At 24.6% G+C, this 19,631-nt stretch overlaps 1 protein-coding gene across 1 annotated transcript; it reads right to left on the reverse strand.

Annotated features, from left to right (window-relative positions):
- Positions 1-1,411: 1,411 nt before the first annotated feature.
- Positions 1,412-18,288, reverse strand: LOC145945287 (aminopeptidase N-like). The gene is made up of 13 exons (XM_083054184.1): positions 17,954-18,288; positions 16,142-16,264; positions 13,916-14,368; positions 11,660-12,130; positions 10,580-10,763; positions 9,969-10,128; positions 9,528-9,603; positions 8,046-8,422; positions 7,306-7,595; positions 4,046-4,254; positions 2,608-2,967; positions 2,445-2,514; positions 1,412-1,714 (listed from the first exon to the last, which is right to left on the reverse strand). The coding sequence occupies exons 3-13, from the start codon at positions 14,344-14,346 to the stop codon at positions 1,589-1,591; spliced, it is 2,754 nt and encodes a 917-aa protein (XP_082910310.1). The 5' UTR covers positions 14,347-14,368; positions 16,142-16,264; positions 17,954-18,288; the 3' UTR covers positions 1,412-1,588.
- Positions 18,289-19,631: the final 1,343 nt, after the last annotated feature.

Consider the following 19,631-nt stretch of genomic DNA (forward strand, 5'->3'; position numbering starts at 1 on the left):
ATATACACAACATAAATTGGAAATATCACTGCGCAATTCCAAGTTATTAAATGACTTATGAAGCTATAGCCGTTTTTTACGCGATAAACTGATCGCCACTGTTGACATCGAATTTGTCGAAATTCAGGAAATTTAAGAATGTGATTAGGATATAAGATTAAAATAACTTTCAGAGATTTATTTATTATTAACTTTGTATTTTATTGTTATAATTTATTAAATTTTGTGTAAAGAACAACATATCATAATTTCTTCTTTCCCTACCTTATCGTTTTATTTTCGTATATTTTGCCAAATTTTTTATACATTTCTTTGCAATCGAAAGCCATATAACTATATGAAGCAAATATATCTAGAATCAAGATTTTCATTTAACAATATATAGGTTACATCTAGCGATACGATTAGCAATATTTTCTTTTTATTATTTTTACTTTTTATTATTATTAAAGTTTTTAAAAAATTATGAAAAGAATCGTCAAAAGACGAATGCTTAAATTTGTAATTATAATGTCAGACTATGTACAAATAGTAAATGTTCAGTTATAATTTAAAATATGTTAACGTAATATGTTTAAAGTTTTATTTCTTTTATCTCCCCGTGTTTTTTTTCTTTATAATAAAGATAAAATAAAAGAAAATTACTTAATAGTCATTAATATACACATATTTAACTCATTTATATATTTTGATTTTATTTCATTTATCTTATTCATTAAATAATTGTAATGTACAAAAGAATTCGCGTTAATATTATTGCACAATAATATTATACTTACATTTAAGAAGTTGTAGAAAAATATTTTAGAAGATACGAAATAAACAGATAAAATTATATATTTATGTCGTTCAGCATTGTGGAATAATTATAATTACATGAAATTTCATTATTATAACTTTTTATTATTTTAGAGAAAAATTAAAACAACAATAAATATAATAATAATTTCTATAAAATTAATATAAAACAGTAATACTAATATTAATATTAACTATTACATTAGATAGAAATTAATATACAAATTATTATAAAATATTAATGCTAATATATTAATATTAACTATTACACTAAATGTACTAAGTAAATAATAATAATAATAAATCATCTACTCGTTAATGTTTATAACCTATATGTATATGTTTGTATATTAAGTTTAATATCTTATATTTATTAAGTACATATCTCAGTGTTAATATTTGATAAGGCGGATATATAATCAATGTACATAATATAAAATATCATATACACATATACATACACATATATATAATAAACATTACGTAAATATAATTAATGTTTATGTAAATATTAAAACTACTAAAATAAGAACTAATTCAACATTAAATACTTTTAAAATGTAATACTATATAACTAGAACAATCTAGAAAATAATTGATACCATATGGACATTTAAATATATTTAATACTAACAGATAATAAATATGTAAAACATTACTAATATGTAAGAAATTATTTTAAATATTTATGCTAAATTATTAAAGATTTAATAAATAATGGGTGTTTTACAATTGCAGTTGTTAATATATGTGTTGCAGTTGCATCTGTAATAATTCAAGTAAGACTGGGCTAATTGTACAAATTGCGGAAATATTCCAGCTGATCCGATATCTTGCGATTACGTATTCTGATCGTGTCTTTAATATATTCCAAATGTAATTGTGATATGTGTAATGTTTTCGTGAAATTATATATCTGAAATAAATATTATTTTAACTTTATTTTTTCTATCAATGAGTAATTTCGTAATTAATTATAATGAAAAACAAAAGCAAGATTTTCACATAGTAAGCATTAGTAATTATATCCATATACAGATTATTCCATTGTAATTTCTACAGGCAAATGTTTTTGAAATTATGCGAAATACGAAAAAAATGATTAATATAAAGTTAAGTATAAGAAGAGGAGGAAATAAGTTAGCGTTTGTAAAAGTTTGTAATTTGCAATTTTTAGCAGCAACATATTTTCTCTTATAAACAACTATGTGTTTTCTTTACACCAATTAATTTCTCTCATTATTTTTTGCATAAAGGTATTAAGGTAGAATAATCAAAAAATGAATGTTTTACGAGATGTTTTATAATTTATGTCAAACTAAAGTATAAAATATCTCGTAAACTATTCACTTTTTGGTCTTTATAACTTTTTACGCCAAATATTGCGATGAATTAATTTAAAAATAATTAAGGCAGTTCTATTTAAAAAAGGAAACAAATTTTTTTGAAATGATCTCGAAAATCGCCCTCTTATAAATTAGTAAGTAGCGAAAATTTCTTTCCTCCTTGAAATTTTCATTTCGGCACTTTTTTTGTATTTTGTTTAATTTCGAAGACATTTTCCTGGATTTCCTGGAAATTCTACATACATTTAAATAAAAACTTAATATTATAATAAAAACTTTATAAATAAGTATAAAATTTACCTCGTTAAGTCGTTCTGATGAATATGCATTATTAACAATCACAATTAATGTTGCATTTATATTGACGTGACTATAAAAACAAATAGTAAGTATAGATTTATAATTACATAATAAATCTTTATGATAATAAACAATATAATTCTATTTAAAAAAATGTTCTTACCTCAACATTACTTTTTCATAATTCTCCAATAACTTTTTAAGTATTATAATGTTCTTAGCATGTCTCGAAAGAGTAGAAAGAAAAATATTGGCGGTTAAAGAATTAACTTTACGCTCTACTTCTTTTGCTATTGTTCCATCTTTATTATCTTTGATTTGATTTTTCATGCGTGCTAAATAGTACGACAGATAATCAATGATTAATTCGGGATCATTGGAACAAAGAAGGCCCTCCAACATTTTATAATCAGATTTTTCTCTGTATATTTTGAATCCTTCCATCCATACATAGATCCATGTAGAGTGATTCGCATACTTTAAACCATTACAGTAAGTCCATTTCTGCCACACAGGTAAAATTCTGCGCAATACAAAAAAGATATGTTTTATTTATTAATATATATGTACGTTATCGATATTTAGCATTAGTCTCTTTTTTAATAAATCTACAAAAATGAAGTCTAGATTTAATCAAATATAAAAATATAATTATATATGTGTCAGTATATTTTCTTTCTCTCGATTTTTCAATGTTGCTACATTATGCGCTGCATATATAATCTCGTTAATTTTATGACAAACCGTGTATAAGTAGACATATTTTACTCATAAATATACACTCGGCCAAAAAAAGCGGTACATTGGTAAAGTAATAAAAAATTGTGAATGTTTATGAATTTATAACTCACAATCAGCTAATAATTATATCGAGGTGTATTAAAAACGAAAATGAAGCATGAAGTCTGTAGTTTGAGAAAATTTTAGTGCCGATTACGTGATCAGTTTTGCAACGGCAAATGACAGAGTGAGAAAACTGCAAAACTGATAAATAGAAGATTTACTTTTCTGAATTGGACGGCGTGAATCAGTTGATGTACCTCAATGGGATAAAAGCACGTAAAAATTCAAACTTTTCTCTATAAAATGCGCTTCGGTGGAACTCGATACGATAATTTTTCGTTGAGTTATCTCAATTTGAAAAAAGTCGGCTTTTTAAAACAAATTATGATTTAAAATGTGTATCTGTTACCTTTATCAATTCGAAACGTTGCAATTCTATTCAAGAAATTGGACTTTCTATTTATTAGTTTTGCAGTTCTCACTATGTTATTTTTCATTGCAAAACTGATCATTCCACATAATTGGCATTAAAATTTTCTCAAACTACAGATGTCAAGCTTTATTTTCGTTTTTTAAACATCTCGATATCATAATTATTAGGTGAGTTATAAATTTTTGAACTTTAACAATTTTTTACTACTTTTCGAGTGTACCTTTTTTTTGGCCGAGTGTATATACATAAATATGTACATACATGTTCTTATATTTGATTTTGTATTTTTTTTCTCCAGTAATAAATATATCAAATATAAGCGTACAAGATTTAAAAAGACATATAAAGAATTTTGGAAGAAATATAATAGTTAAAAGGCACTTACGAGTACACATCTCTATCACTTTCATGTACATATAATTCTAATTGACGTTTAGCTGCTGTAATGCACAATGAATCACCGATAACACATGCGATTCGTGCGACTTCTAGTTTTAAAGATTTATCAAGGTCGTTAGTGGTTTTGTATATATCGTGATCGTACATATCTTCGTGTATAGGCAGAAACATGACTTTTATTTTCAGCAATAGTGCCTGCAATTTGATAAAAATTAATTTTTTATAAATTTCAGTTTTAAAATTATTTACAAACACATATAATATATATGGGAAAAATGTACATTTTCATTGACTAGAACTATATTATTTCTGTAAGTCGTAAGTGATTAAAATATGCTCCGAATTTATTACTCTCTCAAAGAATTTTTTATATTGTTTAAAACCATACAGATTTAATAAAATACATATAATTTTAATGTTTATTTTTTACGTGATTCGGAATATTCTAATATTAGATCATTAAAGAGAAAAAACATAATAGGTAAAAAATATCAAATTTGCACAAGTGTATTATACATATAATAAATAACTGCAATTAAGAGAACTATCATATTAAATTTTTTTTTTAATACTCAGTTCAAATTCTTTATATTTGTCAATAATATTTATGATTAAAAATATCGTATATTTATTCTTTACTTAATTATTCACGTTTTATACTATTTATTAAAGTTGGGTACAAATTATAATATAATTTTAATCAATCTCAAAATATATATTTGAGATATAATTTCCTAAGAGACATGTGATATAATAATTAATGAAGTTATATTAATATATGTTTATATTTAAACACGGTTAATAAAAATAAAATCTGAAAAATTGAGAATTATTTAATTTCTTGTTATTGTATCGAGAGAAGTACCTTATGCATTACGAATCAATTTCAACAAAATAATAATTTGATAGTAACGCATTAATACAGCATCTTGCCCGTTAAAAATTTAATGACTTTTAAATTTAGATGTTTTGTAAAAAAAAGATAAAATTGAAAAAATTACTTCTTAAATATAATATATTATTATTTCCTAATATATTTTAAATTAATATAATATATATTTTAAATTAATGGCACGATATACTGTCAGACGCTGTCGATATTGTAGAGTATATTGCGTTATCCTATATATATTTTTTTCGTTCATCTATTTAATGCATCTAATGCTATTAAAGTTAAGTTCGACACATAAGACACAAAAATTTTTTAAATATTACATTTTCCTTTGAAAAAATAAAAGCGATATAATTTTAATATTTATATATAAAGTACATAATAGTTTTATAATTGTAAATCATTATATTTCTTAATCGGAGAAACATCTTTTTTTTTAAATAGCATTGCAAAAAAACTTGTTTTTAAAATGAAAAAGTAAGTATGTAAATACATAAAAATAAATTAATTTAATATTTTAATAGATTAATATAAAAATATCGTTTGTTTTTGCACTTTTAACTTTGTGTAAATTCAACATTTTTGTCGAATATTATAAATTATAAATTAAATTAAGTTTTATGTTTAAATTTCTATACGAAAAATAAAACAAAATAAAAACAAATTTATATTACATAAATTAATTTAAAATAAAAGTAATAAAATTTCATTGCAACTGTAATTAAAAGGTGATTAAAAAACAATATTTTCAAATTGTATTGAAATATTTATAAGGATTTAATGTTTTTATTGTGTACGTTCACACATATGTTAGAAAATATGCTAAACTCAAAAGTAACTGTAGAGGTATACATATATAAATTTATTATTTTAACGCATTACTGAAAAAAAATTGCAATGTAGTGAATTTGTTACAAATGCCATTACTATGTTTCAAAAAAAAAAAAAAAATACTGTAAAGATAACGAAGTCACACGTAATGCGTTACATTTCGGTCTTGAAAGAAAACAGCATCCATAATTATAAGATTTCCGTATAGTTGTCATAAAATTTAGTTTTGTTATTATTTTAATTATTTAATATCATAGTATTTAAGCAAGTCAGAATTATGATATAAAATTGGAATCATATAACTTTGTTAGTGATACAATTTCGTATTTTTATTGACCTAATATTCAACACAATTTAATTTATATACGAAGCGCTTACTTTTTAAAGTAAAATCTGATTTGAAATATAGAAAAGGTCTTAACATATAAAAATAATTTGTTGTAGCCAATAAACTTCTAGAAGCTTATTTTATTTTTCCAAATAATCATCATTCACTTCCACGCATCTTTGATATCGTTTTAACAGCTTTTTAATTCCATTATCGTAAAAGTTCGAACAAGAAGAAAAGCGAACTAAAAAACGGCATTACTAACTGTTTCAAGACAAAGGCGGCAGACTTTTAAGACGATGGAATTATGAAGCTGTTGAAACGATATCAAAAATGCGTAGAAGTCAATGGTGATTATGTGGAAAAATAAAGTAAGCTTGTAGAAGATTTTTAGCTACAATAAATTATTCTAATATGTTAAAGTCTTTTTTTCTATTTCAAAACAGAGCTTACTTTAACAATACGCCTCGTACTTTATTACTGACAGTACCTGGAGCGAATCGGGAAATTCATCTATATTTGGAAATGCAAAAATAATCGATGTATATTCGAAAGCTTATATGATTATTTTTAGATACTTTATATATCTTACTATTTGAACCAGTCAGAATTATGATATAAAATTGTTATAATATCACTTTGTTAAGGCTCCTGGGTGCTCACCGCGGCCATATTGGATTGTGACGTCAGAGGCGAGAAAGCACACGCTGAAAATTCTTAGATGCCATTTTTTAATGAAAAGATATTTCGATTAAACAGCACTTCAGATGACTTTAGTACACTCTTAAAAACCCCCGAAAACTATCCTTTTCCCTTTATAATCAATCAACATCTGTAAAATGATCGAGATGTCAGACTTTGATATGCGGAATGACTGCGCATGTGCAAAGAGCAGACGGACTGGGCTTCATAATATTACATTTTACAGCTGTTGATTGATTATAAAGGGGAAAGGATAGTTTTCGGGGTTTTTTAAGAGTGTGCTAAAGCCATCTGAAGTGCTGTCTCATCGAAATATTTTTTTATTTCGAAATCTAAGAAATTTTAGCGTGTGTTTTCTCGCCTCTGATGTCACGATTTCGATATGGTCGGAAAGGAGCCAGGAGTCTTAAAGACACAATTTTGTATTTTTATTGACTTTTAATATTGACCTATTCAACACAATTTCATTGATATACTTTATTACTGACAGTACCTGGAGCTCCTTAGGAAGTTCATCTGGATTATTTGCAAATGCAAAAATAAACGATGTATATTGAAAAGCTTTGATCATAGGGTACCATGCTATGTAATCTTTCTCTCGCCACAAGTAGCTCGCAAATTCCCAGAATATGGAGAAATTAAGTTTTCCATTTATCGCCATATAGAATGCATCATCGATGATTTGCGCTCGATTAAGAACATGTATAGTAGAATAGTATTTAGAATTTAAGTAATCTACAAGTCCTTGCCAACTCTTCCGATCATAGTTAACTCTATAGTATCCTATTATTGAACAGATAAAAATTTGATCGATTCCTTTTAAATGTATAAAATAAAAAGAATTCGAATTAAATTAATTATATTTTTGTATATATATTGTGTTTTAAACATATATAAACTACTTTATGTAGAAATTGAACATATTTACATATTATAATAAAAAGGTGCCATAATTATATTTAAAAAGTAAGCTCTGAAATAATAAATGGCGTACAACATTGTATAAATTTAAATTAATTATAACTAGAAAATAATATTTACCTTAACGTATTTAATGGTAATATTGCAAAATATTTTAAAAATTATTATCATTGTTTGTAATATTATTGTATGTGAAATATAAATCCAAAATTTATAAAAATGTAAGTATAGATATATGTAATAGAAAAAGATTTTTTGTATTAATAGTAATATGTATATTAAAATTAATATTATAATTTATTTAATATTTACCAGTTTGTTGTAAATTGATAATGACCCATTTAATTTCCTTATCAAGAAGTATTTCCACAATCTTTCTCGATTCTGTTAAACAATCCATAAGATTTGGCAAATATGCGTCAAAATTGTTATATTTGTGAAAAGTATAGGTGACAGGTATAAAATATGGTGTTTTATTCAATTTGTCGTCAACCTCTTTTGATACTATTACTTGATCGTTAGAGTAATTTCGTATCACATTTACCACAGGACAATACTTTTGTGTAGACCAAATATCCATAATTTCTTTCACTATTTCAAGAATTGATGTAGAGTAAAAGTATTTATATGTCTCAATCTTTATAACGTTCCATAGATCATCGGCAGTTCTCGAAGTAAAGTTAGACAGTCTGTAAAATTTAACATATTGGCAATAAATGCTACATAATATAAGTGATTCGCATTAGGAAAATATAAAATTATTATTATTTATAACAAATTTTAACTTTTATATTAATGTTAACTTTTAGTTAGATTAATTGGTTTAAAGCAGCGATCGATTTTCTTACAAAATAAGCCTTAAATCAGAAAATTGCATAAAATAATGCTAATATATTTGATAAATCACAACTTTATTTTTCAATTAATTACTCAATCATTCTATTAGCATATTTCAGTGTCTTTGTTATATATTTAAGAAGATGCAATATATACATATAATTTTGTACACTTTATCTGAGTATTTGTATGTATATGTATACATATTTTTATTGTAGTAGCTTTTAACTGTTTTCTAAACTATTTTGTGTTGACAGATTTATTTTTTAAAAGCATTTACTAAGTTGTTATTTATAAAATTTCTGTTTGTTACATACGCAAATTTGAATAATCATCGGATACACTTTCATAAACTTAGCGTATGTTTTTTTATCTTCTTTAGAAAAGTTTATATGTATATACATTTTTGCTCTTACATCTATTATACCTTTTTTTTAACGTTTTGTGTATATATTTATTATATAGTATATGAATAGGATTATATATATATATATATATATATATATATATATATATATATATACGAAATTTCACAAATATGGGGGAACCGATGGATAATATAATAATACTGTCTAATAACTTTACACACATATAATATAATTCAAGTATTACTTCATAAATAAGATTTCATAAAAATTGTTATAATTAAGATTATTATTATTGCCAGTTAGACTTTAATTTGTATTAAAGCCAGACAGTCCATATTATAATATATGTTTTCAAATTTCGTATTGAATGATCTTTGAAAAGAAATACATTTTTGTTCGTTTTTTTGTTTGTTTGTAGAAATAATTTTATGCTTTTGTGTGTTACTTAATAATTATAAGAGTAATTAAAATAAATGAGATTGATAATAGAATATTTAATAAAGATTTATTTTAGAAAAAACCTTATTATGGGAATTAATATTTAAGGAACTTCTTATAATTATTATATTACAACATAAGTAACACTCACTTTAAATATTTATTCATAGATGTCCAAAATACATAATCGGGAATTACATTTAGTAACATGCGCCATATGAGGGCTCCTATAAAAATATAAAGTAGGCGTAATTATATACATTTTAAATAATTTTAACACATGATGTTCACAAATTCGTAAACATAACTAATAATACTAAATAAGAACTAATTACAATAAAAAAAAAAAAAAACAATTATTCACAACAAGAATATAAGCAAATAAGAAGAAATAAATGTAGATTTAAATTTGATTAATTTGTTATTATTGATATGTGTTTATGGTTGGCAATGTAATTATATTGTTAATTATATTATTTACATAACTTTTTATATAAATATATATCAGAATATATAAATATATTATGTATCTATGTATATATTTTAATTAATTCATAATTTATAATTCAAATGTACATACATATATACATACCTTTAATAGGAGAAAAAGAAGAAATTAATTTTAATTTAAATTTATCGCTTGTATCTTTCGTAAAATTATTTGTATCCGTTGTACCGTTTATTGTTAAAAATCGGGATTCATATTTAGCCTCAACTACGAACAAGTCCATCATCCGGATATCTGGTAAAACCTACGGACAAATAGATGTATCCGAATAAATATAAAATGATAAAAGAAAATCACATTAATAATACGTAATATAATGAATAAAATTGTTTGCTATTTCTAAAAAAAACCTTTGCTATTTTATATATTTATTTAAATTACAATAATTTTTAAATTTTTTAATAAAAATGTGTATTTAACTATTTAACAATTTGATGAAAATTATTATTGTAGATTTATAAATATAAACGCGAGTTCTTCACAAAATCTAATAACAAATTTTAAGTATAATATTTGTCTTCTCTGTAATGTTTTTTTCTCAAATAGTAATGATATTGCAAGATAGTGAAGAAAAAATAATATAATGGCACTTCTTCGATATCTTTAAATGAAAAGGCAATTTCAAAATTTCTCATCTTGTCTGAATAACAACTAAAGTTTTCTTATAATTAACGTTAAAATGTTAGAAAACAAACCTGGTCGACGATATACGTTTCGAAGAAAAGAATGAAGCCTTCGTTTAACCACCAGTGAGAAGAATTATGTTGATTGAAGAAATAATCATGCCATTGAATTATTATATCATGAGCTATTGCGCGCACCATTATAAATTTATGCGCAGGAAGATATGATTTTTCGTTATAGGTCGTATCGGCTTCACTGAAAATTGTTTGTAAATAATGATTATTTCGAACCATATTGTTATAATTTTGCTTATGTACAAATTAAATGTTTTTACATAAGTATATTAAAGAAATATAATTTAAGTATTGTCACATAATTAGAATTTTATTAAACATAAAAATGGATTAATTAAACATTAGTAAACAAAAAATCCTTAGTTTTTTATAATAATTTATTCTATGTATTATATGCGTTAATTGTAAATATTTGTAATTATTTTATATAACTTCATTCTTTTCTTTCTCAAAATCGAAATAAGTATATAATTTTAGTTTTCAATATTTGTGTTATTGTATTTATTTTTCAAAGTGATAGAATAAATCTTCTAGCAAATTTCGATTAATATTTAAAAAATAAAGCAATTATACTCATAAAATGCGTTCAGTAATAAAAATAAGTTCAGTAATAAGAACAAAAACATATATCTTTGACATAAAAATCTTTGACTCAAAACTTTGTTAAATCGTTAATAATATTTGAATTCTTATTTTGATATAACAACAAAAAAGTATCTCAATTATTGTATGTCTATTATATGATATAAATGTAAGTTATTCAGTAATCGTATTGTAGTAAATATTATATATACATGTGTTTTATCGCGCGTGTCATTTAATATAATTGCTTATAAGAATTGATCATCGATAGATGCACATATTTCCGAATTATATAAAATATACTACACTTTAAATTGTTAAAATAAATAAATAATTCGATAAATACCGTTATTAGTCTAATTAAGCCATCAGATGTAACAATAGAAATAGAAAAATGCATATCTTTAAATTTTTAATTTCAAAAATAATAATATAATATTTAATGATATATTCAATATATGTTTCAATTATTTTTAAAATATATGTATGTATTACTTGTAAATAATTAGACCCGTGGTCCGCCAAATTTTGTTCTTGAAATTCGGAACGGCGACATAATCCACTTTTGAAAAATCTTGCAGGATATTCCATTCCCTTTCTAAATGCAAAATTATCTTTGTAGCAACATATAGACCGAATTTTACGTAACGTGCGAAATGCGGTCTGCACCACGTATTGATGACAGTCTTGTTCCAATTAAAAATATGAATTGGATGCAGACCCTGATCTTCATGTATTAAAATTGCTACGTCGTTTGGAGATATTCTAGATGTCCTTTGGAATTGAGTAAGCATTATAATGCCATTGGCTTTAAAATCGTATTCTTTTATCGGCATATTCGATAGAGTTCTGTATCGTATGTCATGTTCTATGGAAATGTTAAAGGTGGCTTTTAATTCCGGCTCGTCGAAACATGGAAATAATTCTCGGGCTGTTCGCGGCTTGTTCAGTATCGCGATCATCCACCTATCGCATTTTAATAACATGCTTTAGAGAATGACAACTTTTCAGCAATTACTGGTACAACATATATTAAGGAAGCATTGCAGAATGTACCAGCGCAATATATAAATAATGTTAAAAAAATATGATATAATTATCGCTCATTATTCATTATTATTTATAATTATATGTATGTATGTTATTACACACACATACCAGGTGTCCCATTTTAAAGGACCCACTCAAATATCTCTTTGTCAGAAACACTGCGTTAAATCGAAAAATGTTTCCTACAAAAGTTGTAGGGTTTCGAGGGGGACATAACATAGTAATATTCATTTGACCTTGGGCGGCGTCTCCAAGGTTAGTGAAGGTTAACCTTAAGTGAAGGTGAGAATGAATTTTGAAGAAAATAAAAAAATGCTTCAGATAAAAGTTGTTCAAATTAATTAGTAGAAAAAGATGTTATAATAAAAAATATGGGGTTTCCATTTAAAAAATTTATTCTCACCTTCACTTGACCTTGGAGACGCCGCCCAAGATCATATGAATATTACTATGTTATGTCCCCCTCGAAACCCTACAACTTTTGTAGGAAACATTTTTTTATTTAACGCAGTGTTTCTGAGATATTTGAGTGGGGCCTTTAAAATGGGACACCCGGTATAACCATACATATACAACAGGACAAATATACTATTAGAAAAAAGTTCTTATGATCATTAGTCCAAAAACGACTTTTTCAGGAGTTACAACTCATATGTAATTATTTAATTATATTAATACCTGATTCAGAAAAATGGAAGGCCATGGAAAATAAATAATTTTATTGTTATTTACAGATATGGTTGAAAATGTCGATCATATTAACTGAAACACACGTTTCCATTCGTCTAACTATTGAATTTTTCCTATCGACTAATGCTTATCGATCCCGGAAGAAGGGATAGAGATTGTTGTGCTTTAAATTCTGAAGTGTTGCCGTGTGCAAATCACTCAATTAATCATTTTATTGAATTGATTATTGAACACCTTAATTAATAAAAAAGTTCAAATCGTAGTAAGGTACGATCGAAACTATGGAAGTATTTATTCTTTAAAATTTATAATTAAATGAGTCGTAACTCCTGAAGAAAGTATTTTTAGACTAATGTTTATAAGAACTTTTTTCGTTCTTATGTCGAGCTCAATCGGTAATTATGCAGAATTGGAATCACAAAAGAAATTTTTATCATGGAAATTGCAAAAATATATCAAAATTCGAAAATGGCCCAATTCTACATAATTAACATGTATTGTGTATAATGTGATTCTTAACTTAATGCTATTTATTTATATTAACTTATATTTTCTATTATGTCTTTTGATTTATAATTTATTTAAAAAATGCGATTAATGTAAATATTTATTTAACGTTCGATATTAATATATATTTTGTAAAGTATAATCATATTCAAGTATAAAGAAGTTTTACTTGCAGCATTGTCAACAACATATTTTTTTATAAACCGTCTCAGAAGAAAAATTAATACATATTATAGTATTTAATAGTAATATAAATATATTGTATTATATAATAATATATGTATACAAATTTTAATAAACATAACTTATATGTATAACTTATAATATATATGTGTATATGTATGCGTATATACATATATATGTATATATATATATATATATATATATATATTATGTATTTATATTATATGCACTTATATATATTTATATATATATTTATATTTTTATATCATTTATATACATTTATTTATTGCTAATTTTTAATATATCTTTATATTTACTCACTCATTTGTCTGTGTATAGTTGTACCAATAAGTTCGCAATAACTCTGCTGGCAATTGTGCAGATATAAAGTTTTCAAATTCTATATTCAAAATATAAAATCCCTTTTCTAAGTTATTATCTGGCCCTAATTCTTCTTCGAAATTAAGAACGACATTTCCATATGCAAACTTCAAATTTGGTGTATAGATTTTTGGTTTCACTATTGACTTCATATTTACTTTCAATACATTTATATATTTTGATTTATGAAATGTTATGTTCTGTATTGTACAATTAATGTAAACCATGATATTGGACTCGCCCTTTAACACATATTTTGATTCCAGTTTCAGCTTTAAATCATACATGTGTGGTATCAGACAGTTTGACGAAAAAGCCATTGCCATTACAACAATGTGTAATAAAATATTTAATGACAGTCTTAGGAACATAATGTCAGCTTTTGCTTCAAATCTGCAAACATATATTTTTATTAAGATTGAAATAAGAAACAAAAATGGACAACAAGTAAATATAAGAAGAATGCAAAACTGTCGACTTCTGTCAAAGAAAAGGGAAACATCAAAAAATTGCAGCAATTTAGAGAAATAGACAATCTATTTAAATAGTTTAAAATTTTTCTGTCTGAGGAAAGGGAAACATAAAAAATGCAACAATTTAGAAAAATATACAATCTATGTAAATATGTATATGTTTATGAATATATCTTCATATATGTTGCGTTTTATGTTAAGGTTCCTTGGTACTCGTCACGGCCACGTTAGATTGTGACGTCAGAGGCGATTTCACAATCACTTTACAGTTGTTAATTTGGTTATAAAAAGAAAACGATAGCGTTCTTAATATTTTAGAATTACACTAAAATCATTAAAAATTGTATTTTATCAAAATGTAATTTTTTATTTGAAAATGGCACGCAAAAATTTTCAGCGTCTATTTACTCGCCCCTTTGTTGATTGTTGTTTTTTTTTGTTTTTTTTTTTTTGTTAAAAGTTAAATACACTCGGCCAAACATTAAGTGTTTCACTTAAAAAGTAGTAAGAAATTATGAAAGTTCAAGAATTTATAACTCAGCTGATAATTATGATATTGAAGTGTCTAAAAAACGAATATAAAACTTGAAGTTTGTAGTTCGAGAAAATTTTAGTGCCGATTACGTGGAATGATTAGTTTTGCAATGAAAAATGACAGAGTGAGAACATGCAAAACTGACAAATAGAAGGTCCACTTTCCTGAATTGCACGGCAGTTGACGTAGCTTAATGAGTCAATAAGTACGTGAAAATTCAAACTTTTCTCTTTAAAATTTGCTTTAGCGGAACTCGATACGATAATTTTTCGCTGAGTTATTTCAATTTGAAAATAATCGGTTTTTTAACAAGAAAATTATGATTTTATATTTTTAATTTTATATTTTATATTCTATTGATAAAGATAGCAGATACACATTTTATATTATTATTTGTCGTTAAAAAACCGATTTTTTTTAAATTTCTACTTCAATCATATTGAAAACTCACATTACTATTTATTCTATAATTTAATAGTATATTTTTGATTGCGACTTTTTATACTTTATGTAATTATCGAAAACGCGCGCGCGCTTTTAACACACACACACACACACACACACACACACACACACACACACACACACACACACACACACACACACACACACACACACACACACACACACACACACACACACACACACACACACACACACACACACACACACACACACACACACACACACACACACACACACACACAAATAAACAATTATTGTTAATTAAATTTTATATCAGATAAATAAGTGCTAATACTTTTAAGGCTTGTATTGTGATTTCTGATTTTTTGACTCTTAATGTAAAACAAGTATATTATATTAGATAGATTGAAATTAAGAATACAAAAACTATAAAAACTATAATTCATATTATAAATAATTGGAATTATAAATGATAAATTAAAATAATAAATATTATTTATAAATGGAAGATAATAATCATAAATATCGCGAATACTGAATAAATTAGAGCACAAATGGTAAATAAAGACTACTTAAAAAAAAATTTTTTTAAATAAAGAAGAAATTAATTTCTTTTTTAGCAAATTTTTAAAGCAAATTAATTTTATTATTAAGATATTCTGAATCAACATGTGACTATACCAAAAGCTATATTCGTGTAGCCTTACTAAATCGAAGCAACTGAATACTTACCTTGGATTTTGATGATAAATAAAATGTGCAGAATATAAATTATAGTTGTGCGAAGCATTTACATTCAAGTTAATTGTTTTAGTTCCACTATGTAAGCTAAATTGTGTCCTCAAACAGTTGAATCTGTAAACAATATTTATTATATATAAGCGTTTTTTTCAAAAATATCAGAGTTAATACGAGATATCAAGATAAATATGAATTTTTCTTTTTCTTGTATTGTTCATTTAATATATAATTATATATTTCTTTGCGTCGTGTATATTATAATTTTATATAATTTTATATAAAACAAGTTTAATTAAGAAATACATTATATTGCTCTTCATTAATATTGAATTAAGATGTAGTTCCGAAAAGGTATAGTTCTTACCTTTAATTTTTCGACTCGTGAAACGCTTTCTTTTCGATTGAAATAGAAATCATTAAAAAGAATTTTGGTCGATACTTTATAAGAAAAACATTTTTCCAAAGAGAAAATGTTACAAAATATGGTTATTGTGCACATTCGTGATGCATCAATTTGAAATATATGAAAAAAGAAAGCATTTATAGTATTCCCGAGAAAATGGTTTCTCACTCTTAGTTTAAAAAGATATTATTATTAGAAAAATTTAAATTATAATATATATATATTATTGAAATATTGTACTATAAAAGCTTGTAGGATTCAACCTTTCGTAGTGTTTATATCCTGCTCACGCATGAAAAAATAATTTGTTTACATTTTTTTATTTAGCCGTTATTCGTAACGATTGCTTATTTTTCCATTTGTGTTCAGAGTTCAGAGCAAATGTATAGGATGAATTGGTTAGTTTTTTCTTTTCAGGGTCTTTTCACGCCGATATATATATACATATATTGTTTTTACATCAGCAAATTAAATTGCACTAATTAAAATGGCATATGTTGCAACATATTCATATACTAATTATTATACTTTTTACCACTTTCTCTTAAAAAATGATTTTCTTATATAAGTGTTCAAGTCAAAATTCTCTTCAGAGGCTTCCATTTTAACCTGAGATAAAGCTTTTTATCAGAAATAAGCCCTTATCAAAACTTTTTCCGAATTTAAAAATATATAATGTACAGATTTTAACACAAGAATGTACAAAATAATTTCTTCCAATAACTGGGCTTTGCCCTTATTAGTTTGACACATGTTTATCAAAATATGATAATATCAGACTTATATGTGTCATTTGTAAGTCATATATACAAATTGGCTACGTTCCGAAATTCATTGCCAATACTGGAAATCTATAGTTTATGTATATTGTAGAAAAGAAAAACAAACCAATAGCTGTTGCAAACTGTTAAACTTATTTCAAATTTAGTTTGATATACGTTTTATGAGCAAATCAGATCTAACTTAAATAAAAGACGCAGAAAAACTTTTCATTATCGTTGTATACACATTTTTCTTACAAGAAAAATTAACATTTATTGTGCTTATTCTTTTTTCATATTTATTACATATACTTAACATAGTTTATCATAATGATACAGGAGACATTGACTCCTGTGATATCAATTAGAAATTAAATGAAATAAACAAAGCAATTTGTATTTGTAATTTGTTAACATAATTTAACGTTGTTATGACTATTCAAATCTATATGTTTTTACGTTAACTGCAGTGTGGAGAGAATAAAGACAATAATTGAAATAAAAAGGATACATATGTGTTTTTATAAACTAAATAAAATATTATTTAGAAAATGAATATTTTCTATTCATGTTTCCTTTACATATTTTTATACATATACATATAAAAAGGAATATCTAAATATTTATTATTTTACTTACGTTGTTTGTTAAATCACGAGTCGTTATTTTATATAGCCAAAAGTGGTAGCTGAAAGTATCACTCACAATCTCGATCTGACCTCTTCGAACGACCATCGAGTACTGACGATATAATTACATATGAAATACACAATGTCATGTAAATATCTCATTAAAGCTTGTGTCATACTGCGAACTGTCGAATACCCAATCAGAACAAAGTACAGCTTAAGGATTCAGATCACCAATCGTTCCAGAAAGTGAATATAATTTACACGATATTTTGTATTTCAATTTGATAACATTTTACATAAATTATAAAATATCTTGTAAAATATTCAATTTTCGATAATGTTACAAATACTTTCATATGAAAAAAGTAAAAGAAGTTAAGAAAAAAATCAATTGGTTTAAAAAAAATACATCGTCGTTTCTGAGATGTACATATGCAACTATTTAGTCTCAAAAGAAGATTAATTTTTTCTTAATTTGTACAATACTATTTGCGTCTAATTCTTAACGCTCTTAAAAGAAAGTTAAATTATAAAAGTTTAATATTTTTTAGTTATATCGTAAATCACAATATTGTCTTTCCTTACATAATATTAACTTATTGATGATAACTTTTTTCTAAATTTTGTAATTATTATATTGAAAATTTTTTAACACAAACACGTAAACAGTTGTTCCGATTAAATTCATTTCTTTATATTATTCTTTTTATATCCAAAACAATAATATTTCAATATTAAGATAGCTTTCAACTATATAATGTGACTATAATAAACAAGAGGTATACGTAAGTGAAGTCTTACTTAAACGAACAATTAAATATATATTTTGGAAATTTTAAGATAAAAAATATACACAACATAATTAATCAGAAATATCACTGCGAAATTCGAAATTGTTAAATGACTTATGAAGCTATAGCCGTGTTTTACGCGATAAACTGATCGCCACTGTTAACATCGAATTTGTCGAAATTCAGGAAATTTAAGAATGTGATTAGGATATAAGATTAAAATAACTTTCAGAGATTAAATTATAATTATCTTTGTATTTTATTGTGATAATTTATTAAATTTTGTGTAAAGAACAACATATCATAATTTCTTCTCTCCCTACCTTATCGTTTTATTTTTGTATATTTTGTCAAATTTTTTATACATTTCTTTGCAATCAAAAGCCATATAACTATATGAATATGAAGCAAATATATCTAGAATCAAGATCTTCATTTAATAATATATAGGTTACATCTAGCGATATGATTAGCAATATTTTCTTTATTTTTTCATTTCTTTTTATTATTTTTACTTTTTATTATTACTAACGTTTTCAAAAAATTATGAAAGGAGATTAATAAATAAATTATATGCAATTGCAAAATACACGAAGAATCATCAAAAAGACGAATGCTTATATTTGTAATTATAATGTCAGACTATGTACAAATAGTAAATGTTGAGTTATAATTTAATATATGTGCAACGTTTAAAGTTTTACTTCTTTTATCTCCCCGTGTTTTTTTTCTCTATAATCAAGATAAAATAAAATAAAATTACTTAATAGAGAGAGTCATTAATATACACATATTTAACTCATTTATATATTTTTATTTTATTTCATTTATCTTATTCATTGAAAAATTGTAATGTAAAAGAGAATTCGCGTTAATATTATTGCACAATAATAT

Source organism: Prenolepis imparis, unplaced genomic scaffold, assembly GCF_030444845.1.
Source record: "Prenolepis imparis isolate NDT839.2.m4 unplaced genomic scaffold, iyPreImpa1.0 SCAF_14, whole genome shotgun sequence".
Taxonomy (NCBI): Eukaryota; Metazoa; Arthropoda; class Insecta; order Hymenoptera; family Formicidae; genus Prenolepis; species Prenolepis imparis.